General features: G+C 43.4%; 1 protein-coding gene across 2 annotated transcripts in view; it reads right to left on the bottom strand.

Annotated features, from left to right (window-relative positions):
• Positions 1–1,844: 1,844 nt before the first annotated feature.
• Positions 1,845–15,687, bottom strand: part of gtf2f2a (general transcription factor IIF, polypeptide 2a) — a 43,667-nt gene continuing 29,824 nt past the window's right edge. For both annotated transcript variants that reach the window (XM_060899025.1, XM_060899026.1), the window contains one exon: positions 1,845–2,424. In XM_060899025.1, coding sequence (XP_060755008.1) covers positions 2,305–2,424 — 120 coding nt within the window. In that variant the 3' untranslated portion in view covers positions 1,845–2,304. The remainder of the gene's footprint in view (positions 2,425–15,687) is intronic.

Here is a 15,687-nt window from a genome sequence, read left to right as displayed (position 1 = left end):
AGCTGGTCAGGACTGAAGGAAAGATGGATGGCACTAGATACAGGGCAATTCTGGAGGAAAACCTGTTTGAGTCGGCCAGAGGTTTGGGACGAAGGTTCACTTTCCAGAAGGACAATGACCCTAAACATACTGCTGAAGCTACACTGGAGTGATTTAAAGGGAAATGTCTTGGAATGGCCTAATCCAAAGTGTGGGAGAGTCAGCCCCCCCCTCAGAGAGCAAATAAACAACAGCGCCCGCCCCCCCCCTTACAATTTTTGTTGTTGCTATACTTAATCTTCCATTCGTATTTTAAAAAATGGTTGTTGTACACATTTTTTTTCTTTTACACATTTAAAACATATGAGCTTTTTTTTAAAAACATCTTGTTTTACACATTTTAAACATCTCATAGCATCATTAGCTAGCACCTCTTGGCAGACAACACTGTGGCAGTGGAGCATCTTCAGATCCAGTCCATGAAAATCCAAACTTTAAATAATCGTGGTCATACTTCCTTCTTTTTTTTGCTTGGCCCAGACTCTGTCTCCTCACTCACTGTAGCTTTAGGTACTAAAAATCGATCCATTTTGTCTCTGGCAAAGACTAGCTGAAGTTCGCTAAATGTCCGCAACAGTAACTTATGGTGCGTTCATGTGCTATGGGAATTATGGTAAATACCAAACACCGACATGGAAAGCACACATGAACGCCCCCTCTTGTGGTATTTTCCACTGGGCAACTCGTAGAAAATTTTGATACACGAGTTGCCGAGATGAGATGAACTTTAACCTTTTCAACATGGCGGCGAGCGGTACAAGACTAGCTTATGAACCAAGAAAGAAGTGGTTTTCACCTACGGAAAGCTGACTCTCACCTTTTAAACGAGTCATGTTATGTATATTATATTATTATAATATGTATATTATAGCCTAATACAAAATATTCTGTGCCTGTCCAAAGAACGCCAACAATGATCTAGATACTGGCCACTCTCATTGTGGCTACAGCCAAATTTCCAAAAACTGCGTGGCATTCAATGTGTTAAGAAAATCTCTACTTGTCATGATCAGGAAATATTCAGCATTATTTACCTTTTGACAACTCATATTCCTGCTGCAGCTGATGAACAAGGCAATCTATAATTGTTTTAGCCAAATAACAGGCCTGATTCTGAATCTGGTCCACCATCTTTAATTTGTCAACAACAACAAAAGCATGTGAACACAATACACTGGTAAATATCATCTTCCCATAGCACATGAACGCAGCATTATTCTGATTTATTTTTCCTCACGTTACGCCCCCCCCGAAGAACTCTGGCGCCCCCTAGGGGAGGCGCACCCCAAACTTTGAAAAGCCCTGGCCTAATCAAAGCCCAGCCCTCAATCCAACTGAGAATCCGTGGCGTAACTTGAAGATTGCTGTACACCAACACAACCCATCTAACTTTGAGTTGGAGCAGTTTTGCCTTGTGGAATGGGCAAAATTCCCAGTGGCTAGATGTGCTAAGCTAATAGAGACATATCCCAAGAGACTTGGAGCTGTAATTGGAGCAAAAGGTGGCTCTACAAAGTATTGACTTTGGGGGTGAATACCTATGCACACTCCAGATTTGTTTTTTCTTCTTAATTATTGTTTGTGTCACAATAAAACAGCAATTTTCACCTTTAAAGTGGTCGGCATGTTGTGTAAATCAAATGGTGCTAACCCTCCAAAAATCCATTTTAATTCCAGCTTGTAATGCGACCAAACCGGACAAACGCTAAAATGTTCTTATTCCTGAACGTTCTGCATGTTTTGGATTAAATCTGTTATAGTCAAGTGACCAGGCTAATAACTAATAAGGAATCAATAATAAAATATTTATTAAACAATAACTTTAATGATAGGTTAAGTAAGTAACGACATGGTTAAAAACAGCACAGCACGATCGACTGGCCCGGACATTTAAGGATCACACAGGGTTGGAATTTTGTACTAAACATTTATTTCAGCAATGAATTAAGAACATTAAAACTGATGCTAAAATCAAACACTGAGTTTATCTAGAAGATGCTCATGATGATGACGACGACTTCACTCATCATTCTGCAAAAATACCCATAGCGATGATGTACTCTTAATCCTACAGCGCCCTGAAGGTTTTTTTTTATTCGTAAAAAGGAGTAAAAACTACGTCCATGAACAAGTTGTTCGATTTTACTACTCGGTATTAAGGAAACTGGCTTCGTTTCCGTAACAACCCATCTACCAGGTGCCTCTGTTATAGTGAGAAGTGAGACAAAACAATAAGGAAAGCGGTTTAACGACAAGTGAAGCTGCTCAGTCGCTCTTCTCTTCGTTCTGGTAATGTCTGTATTCAGGCTTCAGTTCCCACGTGTTCTTGTGAGTTCCTTTCACGTTGTAGATCCCGATGTCACGCAGGATCTCCTTCAGGTAAATCTGAGCGTAGGAAACACACACAAAGACACACAGTTGTTCAAAAGTCATCTCCGATTTGATTTTATCCTCTGAGACGAAGATTCTTGTATTCTTTGTTTGCAATCGTTTGCCTCCTGGTTCACTTCCGGTTTCCAAGCGACGGGCAACAATTAAAGATGGCGTCCAAGCCAAGTACACATCCGTCGTCATCTTGTGGAAAACGTTCTCTATCTGACTTAACGGACTAGAACCAAAATCGAGACATCGGGGAAAAAAAATATTTGTGTGATGGATTGGATCCCTATAGCTTAAAAAAGACGGACTTTTCAAGCAATTTGAACAACTTTCCAAACACGCTTTCTGGACGTTTCCAATTATCTGGTCGTCCAAACATCGTTTTACACAAAGAATCAAATTCAAAATTTGGAAAAAGTCTTAAAGCCAATAACTTTTTCGTTTGTGGCTGGGTTCATGAAGTTGGAATCTGATTTCTAAAGGACAATCGTCTTATTTTTGCGAGGGTGAGTAATGTACACTACCGTTCAAAAGTTTGGGGTCACCCAGACAATTTTGTGTTTTCCATGAAAAGTCACACTTTTATTTACCACCATAAGTTGTAAAATGAATAGAAAATATAGTCGAGACATTTTTCTGGCCATTTTGAGCATTTAATCGACCCCACAAATGTGATGCTCCAGAAACTCAATCTGCTCAAAGGAAGGTCAGTTTTATAGCTTCTCTAAAGAGCTCAACTGTTTTCAGCTGTGCTAACATGATTGTACAAGGGTTTTCTAATCATCCATTAGCCTTCTGAGGCAATGAGCAAACACATTGTACCATTAGAACACTGGAGTGAGAGTTGCTGGAAATGGGCCTCGATACTAGCCTGGGCCCGCCCATCCTAAGTGTGACGCAACACGAGGGCCTGTTGCGAGCTTAGTCTGGCCAGGCAAGCTATCTACAGCTCTTCCAAGCTCCCGAAAAATCGGGAGCCAATCAACTTTGAGCATCTCCAACGGCCCTGGGTAGAGGCGTGTTCAAGGCACTGACGTAGTAGAACTGCGACCGGAAGCCATAGATTGTTTACAGAATCTATGCCGGAAGCGCTTCATTCACTAGAAACATTACGAACATGGAGCAAAGAGCAGCCCTGGAGGTATTTGTTGAAAGGAAGGACGTTTTCGCCTTGCTCCCGACCGGCTTCGGTAAGAGTTTAATCTACCAGTTAGCCCCGTCGCGTCACATACGTCAGAGGAAAGAGTGATGTGATTGGTTTAAGCTTCGTCACAGCCTTTTCTGGCTTCGACCAGTAGCAAACTGAGGCATTTCAGGGAGGCGGGTCAACCACGCACTTTGGGAAACGGTTGGGCTTAATATCTTTGCCAGACCAAATGCTCGCAGAGCTCTGAAGTCGCGTTAGCCAGACTACCTATGTAGATATTGCACCAAAAACCAGACATTTGCAGCTAGAATAGTCATTTACCACATTAGCAATGTATAGAGTGGATTTCTGATTAGTTTAAAGTGATCTTCATTGAAAAGAACAGTGCTTTTCTTTCAAAAATAAGGACATTTCAAAGTGACCCCAAACTTTTGAACGGTACTGTAATGTAACGTAAGCCGAAGTGAGTGTAGGATGTGATTTGAGTCGGAGCTGCTGTCGGAATTTTTTCAACGATAACTTGCATTTTATTTCATGACATTTCAAGGCCCAATCCCAATTCTAATTTCTACCCCTCCCCCTTCCCCTCTCCCTTCCCCTTGGCCCTTCCCCTTGAAACTGAGCTACAAGGGATAGGGCTTGAAATTCAACCCTTACGTATTGGGATAGCCCTTCAACGATCGCATACGTCATCGCGTACCTCCGTCAGCGTTTACGTTAGCAAAACGCGACCAAATGCGTCATTGGCTGCGACCAGCCGCTACAGTCAGAGCCAGAAATCTCTGCTGGCAGGGTGTGATTTGTTAACTAACACCACTGAATGGGAGATCTTTGGCGCTTCGTGCACCACATCCGACAGAATGAGGTGTCAGAACACTCATGTAAACAATAAAAGCGAGAATAACAGAACAAAACGTACGCAGTCAAGCAACCGAAAACAATACTCACTCCCAAAGCTTTTTAGCAGCAGCTTGGATTTCAGAAATCGCTGCTCATTCTCAGCTCGAAAGCGAATCAAGCGGCGTGTTTCCTCTGGATAACAACTTAAAACACGTAAATAATGGAGAAAATACATTTATGACAATCTTTCGCCGCGGGAACCGTCATCTTTCTGAAATCCGCATGAAATCTCGCTGAAATCCGCATGGCATTGTGGGAAATCACTCAAACCCCTTCGTTCGGAGTCAGCTCCAGGAAAATCTCCGTTTGGAGGGGTACAGAAGCCCTACCCCTTCCCCTACCCCTCCGCGTTAACTGGGATTGGGATACCCCTACCCCTTCACGTGAACGCGCAAAATGGAGGGGAAGGGCCAAGGGGTTGGTCCAAGGGGTGAAATGGGATTCGGCCCAAATGTAGCTCAGCCTCATGAATTGACCTCATCGTACAACCTGAAAAAATACCTAAACAATCGACTTTCAATCTCGACCTACAAACTAGTTTCGTCAATGGTTTGTTTTACGACGTTTTGAATTTAGATCTGTCTATCATGATGGACGTACCTTTAACAAAACGCTCGCTGCAAACGTGAAACCGCATGTGGACTCTCGATTCCTTCCGAACACAGTGAAAGGTTTGCGAGCCATTTTTCACCGCGTCGGAGAGATTTTTCATTCTTCAGCATTACGACTTCTAGTATCCTGTAAAACCTTTTCTTTTTCTCAATTTTATTGGTTTGAACATCCAAATACAGAGTGACAATTTGGTATATCTGGAGTCAAAATACAAGAAACTACTGCGAAGCATCGACTGTAAACAAATCTGGAAACATAATGAGGCGGCTTGCTACCGGAAGTGACGCCTATTGCAAACAAAGAATCTTTTGTATGCTTTTCTGGCCACAAGCTTCAGGATCTGATTTCGAGCAACATAAGGAGCTTAAAAAATGTTTTCAATTGTTCGTAATCTCAACGTTTTTAATGGTTTAATCATGCTTCGAGAGATCTGAGGGGGCGGGGCTAAAATAAAAATAACTGATATTTTGAGTAGTTGTAATATAATGTTGATTTGTAATGGCGCTTGTAGTTAATAAGCAGCTCATGTAGGTTCAGTGCAACCTGCACACACAATGGTAAAATCTACAAATCAAGAAGTGCGATATGAAGTAAATAGAATTATAAAATTTGTCTTAAAGGGATCCTCTAGCAGATTGATTTTCAAACCTTATGTAAAATTAATCATAGATTTCAAATATCAAACTTTCATTTTCGGAGATCAAATAGTTATTGGGGAAACCCCCCCCCCTCCTTTTTTTTTTCTTTTTTTTTTAAAGAATACCAGACGGGCTTCCTGTGGTAGTGATGTATGCGATGACGTCACGTAGCGGTTGCTTGAAGCAGCTCATCTGTTTATATTCTGTTTACGTCGTAGTTTTACCGAATTGATCAGTTTTTAAATAAGTATGCCTCATTGTGGAGCACATAAATGCCACAACGATGCTAAAAAGAAAGACAAGATGATATCCTTTCACCGTTTACCTGGCCAGAATCACCTGATTATTCAAAAGAAATGGATTCACGCCCTCAGAAGACCTCAAAACAACCTGCCTGCGGTGCCCTACTTAGAGTGGGGAAAATAAGTATTTGATACACCGCCGATTTTGCAAGTTTTCCCCACTTACAAAGAATGGAGACGTCTGTAATTTTTATCGTAGGTACACTTCAACTGTGCGAGACAGAATCTAAAAAAAAAAAATCCAGAAAATCGCATTGTATGATTTTTAAATAATTTATTGCATGAAATAAATATCTGACACAATTGAAAAACAGAACTTGATATTTGGTACAGAAACCTTTTGTTTACAATTACAGAGGTCAGACGTTTCCTGTAGTTCTTGACCAGGTTTGTGCACACTGCAGCAGGGATTTTGGCCCACTCCTCCATACAGATCTTCTCCAGATCTTTCAGGTTTCGGGGCTGTCACTGGGCAACACTGAATTTCAGCTCCCTCCAAAGATTTTCTATTGGGTTCAGGTCTGGAGACTGGCTAGGCCACTCCAGGACCTTGAAATGTTTCTTACGGAGCCACTCCTTCGTTGCCCTGGCTGTGCGTTTTGGGTCATTGTCATGCTGGAAGACCCAGCCACAACCCATCTTCAATGCTCTTACTGAGGGAAGGAGGTTGTTGCCCAAAATCTCGCGATACATGGCCCCATCCATCCTCCCCTCAATACGGTGCAATTGTCCTGTCCCCTTTGCAGAAAAGCACCCCCATGCTTCACGGTTGGGATGGTGTTCTACTCATCCTTCTTCCACCAAACACAGCGAGTGGAGTTTATACCAAAAAGCTCTATTTTGGTCTCATCTGACCACATGACCTTCTCCCATGCCTGCTCTAGATCATCCAGATGGTCATTGGCAAACTTCAAACGGGCCTGGACACATGCTGGCTTGAGCGGGGGACCTGGCGTGTGCTGCAGGATTTTAATCCATGATGGCATAGTGTGTTACTAACGGTAATCTTTGAGACTGTGGTCCCAGCTCTCTTCAGGTCATTGACCAGGTCCTCCCGTGTAGTTCTGGGCTGATCCCTCACCTTTCTCATGATCATTGATAACCCCACGAGGCAAGATCTTGCATGGAGCGCCAGACCGAGGGAGATTGACAATCATCTTAAGTTTCTTCCATTTTCTAATAATTGCGCCAACAGTTGTTGCCTTCTCACCAAACTGCTTGCCTATTGTCCTGTAGCCCATCCCAGCCTTGTGCAGGTCTATAATTTTGTCCCTGGTGTCCTTAGACAGCTCTCTGGTCTTTCCCATGGTGGAGAGGTTGGAGTCTGATTGAGTGTGTGGACAGGGGTCTTTTATACAGCTAAAGAGTTCAAACACGTGCAATTAATACAGGTAATAAGTGGAGAATAGGAGGGCTTCTTAAAGAAAAACTAACAGGTCTGTGAGAGCCAGAATTCTTGCTGGTTGGTAGGTGATCAAATATTTATTTCATGCAATAAAATGCAAATTAATTATTTAAAAATCATACAATGTGATTTTCTGAATTTTTTTTAGATTGTCTCTGTTGAAGTGTACCCAAGATAAAAATTACAGTCCTCTTCATTCTTTGTAAGTGGGAAAACTTGCAAAATCGGCAGTGTATCAAATACTTTTTTTCCCCACTGTATGTTCCGAACATTTTGAACCATCCTGTTTCGATGATTCAATGGAATTAAAAGCAAGATTAATGGGGACTGGAACCACAAGTTGGCCTAGTGGTTAGCTTGTCTACCTCTTGACCAGGAGATCATGAGTTCTACTTGCGGTCGGGTCATACCAAAGACCATCAAAAAAATGGTACCTACTAACATCTGGCAAAGCATGCTGCAATACAGATGCGAGTGGGGAAGTAAAACTCTTGCACTTACTGGAGGACCAGCCCCCCAGCTCTAACACTAGCTATATAGGCGAAAGGCCGAGGGCTATGGAAACAGATCGGCGCCACGCCCTTACACCTCAAAAGAGCTGGTTAGTACTGGGACAGGAGACTGCCTGGGAACACCAGATCCTGGCATGCAAGGGACTTTGACTTTAATGGGGACTGGAAGTCGAAAATGGCTTGCCTTAGCAAGTGCAGCCATGCTGCCGCTCTGCATAGCAGAATATTCAGAAGACCGTGGGATCATCAGGAGAGAATGCGCACCGTTTCGGGACCTACCTCTCTACGGCTCGTCTGCGCACCGGCCCCCCTCACTGATGTGAAGTCTTGCAACGTCGACCAGGGTCACTTTTCTTGCCATTCAGGATGATCTCTGTTCAGCCAGATCCAGTGGGCTAGCTCTTTCAGCTGCTACTTGGATCTCCCTGACGATGGAGTTTCATCTTCGATGGGTTAGTCCAACTGTTGACAACTAATTCTTTAGGCATCTTCCAATGAAACCACGGCAACCAAATTCAACTGGGAAGTGCTCTCCAACCAGCATGCTTGCAATTTTCCAACAGCACTTGAGAATGTCCATCCTTGCGTTCTTGAACAGCATCAATGTTCTCTTCGTGTGGGACAGTCAGTTCAAGAAGGTAAACAGTGACACTGTGGTGTAGTGGTTAGCACTGTCGCCTCACAGCAAGAAGGTTCTGGGTTCGAGCCCAGCAGCTGACGGGGGCCTTTCAGTGTGGAGTTTGCATGTTCTCCCCGTGTCTGCATAGGTTCCTTCCAGGTGCTCTGGTTTCCCCTACAGTCCAAAGGTTAGGATAACGGGGTAGCCATAGCCTGAAGGTTGGACTGAAGTGCCCTTGAGCAAGGCACCTAACCCCCAACTGCTCCCCGGGTGCTGTAGCATAGCTCCCCACTGCTCTGGGTATGTGTGTTCAGTGCTTCAGATGGGTTAAATGCAGAGGACAAATTTCACTATACTTGAATGTGCATGTGACATAGGGTGCTTCTTCTCTTAAACCATCTTCCATTCAGAGCACCATACCACAAGATTGGGTTGGTACTGGGAAGAAGTGTTCATAGCCAGGAAGGTCTGCGGCGACCTCCCAAGTTCTTATCGGTCTCCTTTCTTTCCTTTTGCTTCAGATAGCTTCGCTGTCCAGGCCCAAGAAACATGATGAACTGTCTGCTCCTGCACTTTTTGTGGTTTTTAATTAAAATTAAACCACAAATTAATCCTTTTACTCCCATCGGGATCTATGCAATGTCTGATTATCCTCCCAACTCCTATTTACTTACTGCTGTGCCAATCCAGTACTTTGACCTAGATTTTCCTTTCAAAATAATTAGGACTTGGGTTGGTGCCTCTGTAAAACTACGGAACAGCTGGGCCTGAGAAGCTATCAACATCTAGTAATTGGAAGCGGTCATACATTACTAGGGAAAAGTACTGAAGAACTGGGGGTACCCATGAGTGCAAGTAAATAGTCGCTGTGGGTGGTCCCAGCTTTGGTGGTGCAAAAAAATAGCACCAGGGCACGGTCCGTGTTGAAATTTAGTAATATTACATCGCATCTGGCTGCCGTCTACTGAAAGAATTAAAACTTGGGAGCAGTCAAGGTGTTAGTGATTGAAAGCAGACAAAAAAGTTTTATAAGCAGGAACTGGCAGCAGAGTTAGGGTGTATTCAGACCAGGATAGTTCGATAGTTCACTTGCTTTGGTCCGAACCAAATGTTTTTTTTATTTTTTCATTTTGGTGCGGTTCGCTTTCACACTGTACATTTTAGTAAGCGGACCAAAATCTGTCAACAAAGCCACGCGCCCTGAGGTCGTTCAGCTATTGGTCAGAGACGACACGCGCACAAAGCGTTAAGTTCAAAAGTAGTCATGGAGGCTTTCCGTGCTGTTATTCTTTTTAATGTCATCAAAGCTATGTGTTTTTTCCAGTTTTTACTGTTTTCACAATTGTGCGATTACTATGCTGTTGTACAAGTAATTTATCAACGACGACTTCAAAGGGCAAGGCGGCTACGGAGGATAGCGCTGATGAGCGCACATCATGTTGTGACAGTTCTGGCTCTTCACGCAAGACGGAGGAGGTATGTGTCGGGATATTCGCCTTATCCATCGTAATAGATGAATTTCTTTTTTGCGTCGCTAGTACCGCCACTTTTTGAAAGAATGTCCCTGATTTTAATGTAGGTCTGACGGAGTTTCTTCACTTTTAGCCGACATTGTTCTGGGGAGCGCGTGAACCCCTTCTCCTTCATTTTCTCACTGAATACAGCAAACACGTCGGCATTTTTGTGTGTTCTCTCCAAAAGCTCAGATATGTGGACATCTGCCCATATATCCACAAGGGTACGCGTTTCTTCCTCGGCCCACGTTTGCCCCTACTCATTTTTTGTACTCTGTAGTCTAGCCTACCACTGGTCTGAATGACTGAACGACTGTTGTAAGGTTCCCTTGACAACCGAAACAGTGTTTGCACTTTGCGGTGGAGTGTCAAGACTCTGTTTCCCATAATGCTCGACAAACGACGGAAGCTCCCGAGGTACAAAAAAGCAAAACTGTCGGATTAGGTCCGGTCTGCTTTCACACCTCCAAAAGGTCCGCACCAGAGTTCCTTTGGTCCGGACCTAGTCCGACCTTGCAGCTCGGTCTCGGTCCGCTTGTTTGGTCCGGACCAGAGTTCGGTGGTTTGTATTCAGACCAACCCAAAAGGTCCGGACCAAGGGAAATTTGGTTCGTTTGGTCCGGACCAAACAACGTAGGTGTGAATACGCCCTTAGACACCCTTCAGAGTGACAGGTGTGGGAGGAAAAAAACTTTTGCCCCTTGGCCCCTAATGGTAGGGGAGGTCTGAAATGTGCATGATACTCCCCCATCACCAACTCTTTCCTGACCCCTACAATTGTGGTCAGAAGTTTATATCCTGGGACATGAATGTCATCTTGGATATGAACGTCATGGCAATATTTGGGCTTTCAGTAATTTCTCTGAACTGTTCTTTTTCTGTAGCAGAATGATTGGACAGCATACATCTTTAATTTAAAAAACCACTACAATTTGGTGCACAAGTTTTAATTTTCTTTGGGTTTTCTGAAAATCAACACGGTCAAAAATATACATACAGCATAACTAATATTTGGGTATAATGTCTCTTTGCAAGATTCACCTTCACCAAACATTTCCGGCAGAATTCTGGTTGGATATTTCATGACTCTTCATGGCAGAATTGATAGTTTTTTTTTCTTGGCATGGACTTGACTTAAAAGCACGGTCCATACGGTATATTTTCAATAGGGTTGAAGTCAGGACTTGTTTTAAGCTTAAAGGGCTGATGACACGAACATGACTCTATGCAATTTCTTAAATAAACTATACAACATGGCAAACATGTTAGATTTCTGTTATAATTACGTGAAAAGAAGCTGTTGTTACGCGAATATCCAACTTTTAATTGCACAGTGCAAGAAAACTGGGTCCGTGGCTCGCGGCCATGTTGTGACGTCAGCGGAAGAACACGCTGCGGTTCACTGGCTGTTCTACTCAATGGAAATGGCGCATGAAAACGCCGGTCTACTTGGCAGCTGGCATCACAGTTCTGAACAAAAGAACAACCAAATACTGGTACTTTAAGCAGTGATCATGATGGCATGATTTTATCTGATTTTAAATAAATGAGATTGATAATAATGTGAATGTTCACAACTAGTACATACAAACTCTGCAGCTTCTGATTCAGCAGCTGCGTCATACTCCGCAAAAACATCAGCAAGAACCTACAATATAAATGGAAATGCAATACACTAAGCTCAAATGACTTTTGGAAAGTATAATTTCTAAATTTTTTCTACATATTCTTGAAGGCGGTCATCGGGGGTACTTGCTACCGTTCCCGAACAACGCATGGCAAAGGGTAAAGTGTAGTGTTGCTACGAGTACTTGCTAAGCCTCCGGTGGAAGATCCTCGATGTGCTGATAAGACATACAGTTCTATATAACACACAAGTGTCACGATAATCACAAAACAGATGCAAATTGTTAAAATGCCTAATTTTTAAGGAATCATGTGTTGATCTCTTCCGAATAGAATCTATGATAGCCTACCCTCTTTACCCTTTGCCTCTCGTTGCTAGGCGGCAGTTACATGAAAGCCACAAGCTTTCACAAGCAAATACATGACTGATATCACGCCGACTTTATGATTACATTTATGATTAGCATGAATGTGTACTCTATGATGTGTACTCTATGAGCGCTCTGGAGCGAGTGGCTTCCAAGATGGCCGCGCAGACCGCAGTGTTACTATTTTTAGCATCATGTCGGAGCACTCTATAGCTCTACGTACCTTTATCTTATGTCGTTTCTCAACACATGTTCTGACAGTTGGACTGTCTTTGGAGGAGTCGGCTTGTCCCAGGCGACTGCTGGATCCGGCATAGCTACTAGTAGACCCCCTCCGGAATATTGTAGGCACTGCTGATGGTAGCAGCACACGTTTGTGCTGAACTGAACACCCAAGAGATTCCTTTAAGCTGGGAAGGGTGTCAAAACAATCCAAATCGAAGTGTTCAGAGCACAGGACGGATGTTGGTGAGGGCTCCCACTTGTCACGAGTGCGCCTGACTTGCTTCACCCACTTCGCATGCAGCTCGGGATCTCTGGGAAACTTGAATAAACTTACCCCATCCTTGTGGGTTTTGGAGCAAAAGCCGGCAACACAACGCGAAGGCATAATAACTATATATATATATAAATAAAATGTATAATAATAATAATAATACTAATAATGATAAACTGGTAAGTGAGGAGGAAGATTCTTTCGCTGACGTCATATAGCCCCTCCTCCTCATTCGTCTCCTGGGTGCTGCAGCCCCGTCAACTTTGCCCAAATAGCCGCGTTTTTTTATCATAACTTGTAAAATAGGCGCCTTTGTGAATTAATATATGGATCATCGGGAATTACTTTTTATGTTATAAAACATCGCCAAAGATGTCAAAAACGTGTCATCAGCACTTTAATGTTAGCCTGCTTTATCCTCCACAACCAACTCTGATACATGTTTGGGTTCATTGTCCTGTTGTAACTTCCAAGTCATGTTCAAGTTTCTGATGGTTTATGCTGAAGAATTCCGAGGTAGTCCTCGTCCTTCGTTATTCCATCCACTTTGTGCAATGAACCAGTTCCACTGGCAGCAAAACAGCCCCAGAGCACAATGATCCTACCACCACCACCAGCTGGTACAGTGTCCCTCTGTACATGGTGGTCATTGTGGCCAAACAACTCAATCTTTGTCTCATCTGACCATACAGCTTTCCTCCAGAAGGCTTTTTCTTTGTTCATGTGGTCAGCTTCAAACTTTAAGCTTTAAGGTGTCAGTTTTGGAGCAGGGGGTTATTTCTTGGATAGCAGCCTCTTAGTTCATGGTGATCTGAACTGTAGACAGTGATCCATCAGCTTCCAGTTCATGGCAGGGCTGTGCCATGGTGATTCCCAGGTTGTTCCTGACCATCCAAACCAATTTCCTTTCAGTTGAGGGTGACAGTTTGGGTTTTCTTGAAGCAAAGTGACTACACCTCACAATAACTTAGACACAATTGTTTGAACTGATCTCGGAATTTGCAGTTGTTTAGAAATGGCTCCAAGAGACATTCTGGAGTTGTGTATATCTGCGATCCTCTTTCTCAGATCTGCACTGAGCTCCTTGGACTTTCCCATTTGACTGTGTGTTGGTCAACCCAATGAGAGCTATAAACAAACCCTTTTTATGAAGGCACAAAGAAGCTACCAGCTGTAGCCAATCATGATCACTGAGAGGAAGTTAAGAGACCTTGGCCTTGGCAAGATAAGAGACATTTCGGAAGTTTCAGCACCTCTGAATTAAAAATCTAAGTGTAAATGTTTGACCCTGTATGTATAATTTTGACCCTGTGTTCATTTCAGAAAATCCAAAGAAAATTAAAACTTGTGCACCAAATTCTAGTTTGTTTTTATTAAAGATGCATGCTGTACAATCATTCTGCCACAGAAAAAGAACAGTTCAAAGAAATTACTGAAAGCCCAAATTTTGCCATGACATTCATATCCAAGATGCCATTCATGTCACTGTATGTAAACAAGCCACTGTTTGACCTCCCGACCCCAGGGGATGTCGGGTTTCAATCACTGCCATCAAGTAAAAGCAATTAAGAGCTGGGTTAAATCGAGCACGACAAGCTCTGCAGACTAAAGCCAAGTTTACATTAGACCGTATCTGTCTCGTTTTCTTCGCGGATGCACTGTCCGTTTACATTAAAACGCCTGGAAACGCCGGGAAATGGGAATCCGCCAGCGTCCACGTATTCAATCCAGATCGTGTCTGGTCCGGTGCTGTGTAAACATTGAGAATACGTGGATACGCCGTGCTGAGCTCTAGCTGGCGTCGTCATTGGACAACGTCACTGTGACATCCACCTTCCTGATTCGCTGGCGTTGGTCATGTGACGCAACTGCTGAAAAACGGCGTGGACTTCCGCCTTGTATCACCTTTCATTAAAGAGTATAAAAGTATGAAAATACTGCAAATACTGATGCAAATACTGCCCATTGTGTAGTTATGATTGTCTTTAGGCTTGCCATCCTTCCACTTGCAAGTGGTAAGTGACGCGCATGCCCGACATGCACTGAGATCACACACACAGCGGCTCAGTTCCAAATCACTGCTCGTGCACTTCACTCGCGTGCTCTGTGAGCTGCGCAGGGCCGGAGTGCGCACCCTCCAGAGGGCACTCGCTGTTCAGGGCGGAGTGATTTGGAGCGCAGGATGCCTGCGGAGCCGAGCGTATACGTGTATTGGCGTTGCTGTGTGCACGCGAATCGTGTATTGGCGTTGCTGTGTGCACGCTAATCGTTTTAAAAACGTTAATCTGATGATCCGCTGATACGGTCTAATGTAAACCCCACCTAAATAGGATCTGGTAATAAGAGTCCACGTTAATCACGGGCAAGTGGACATGAGGTAAAGTAATTCAGACCCGGGCTATATTTTGTTTAATTAGAATTAAAAGAAAGCTAAACAACGATGCCGTGCCAACAATATTTGCCCATCGTTCAACTCCAAAAGTCCGCCGATGCAGTGTTGAATGTCAAGAGACGACACCATCGTGAGGTTAGTTTCGACTTTGTTCGACCAGGATTCTTTGTAGTATATTATCGGAGTCTTACCTGGTGACTTGTAATCTATGGAATCAATTTTGTGCCAAAATGTTCATACAATACTTTTGAAATATCAAACAAAAACGACAAATCAAAATACAGAAAAAAAAGTCAATTTTTTTAGACTGGCAAACAAATTATTCGTGTAATCGTGCAAAATATCAGTCTATTACTCTTCAGAAACCTTTTATTTTTGTTCCGCGTCTTTCTCAGTTTTGTTTGACGTAATTTATTTTGGGTGCGATTCCGGCTTTCTCGTTTGCGCTCCCTCACTTTTTGCTTGCAGTTTTGGCACAAATTTCACGTGTGGGTGGGCTGTCCAGGAACGCATTCCCATTGGGTAACTTGTGTTTGACTGACAGCTACGCTCAGACATTCCCCTGGAAGCTGTTGCGGCCATTTCCTACTCGGATTCTGGCGGACTGTTTGACGAGTGACGGTAAACAAGGATCGAGTGGACTTCAGTGGCGACTATGATATTACACTCGTCACTCGTCAAACAGTCCGCCAAAATCCGAGTAGGAAATGGCCGCAACAGCCTCCGGGGGAATCGCTG

This window comes from Neoarius graeffei, chromosome 18, assembly GCF_027579695.1.
Source record: "Neoarius graeffei isolate fNeoGra1 chromosome 18, fNeoGra1.pri, whole genome shotgun sequence".
NCBI lineage: Eukaryota > Metazoa > Chordata > Actinopteri > Siluriformes > Ariidae > Neoarius > Neoarius graeffei.
This window is presented reverse-complemented; position numbering and strand designations above follow the sequence as displayed.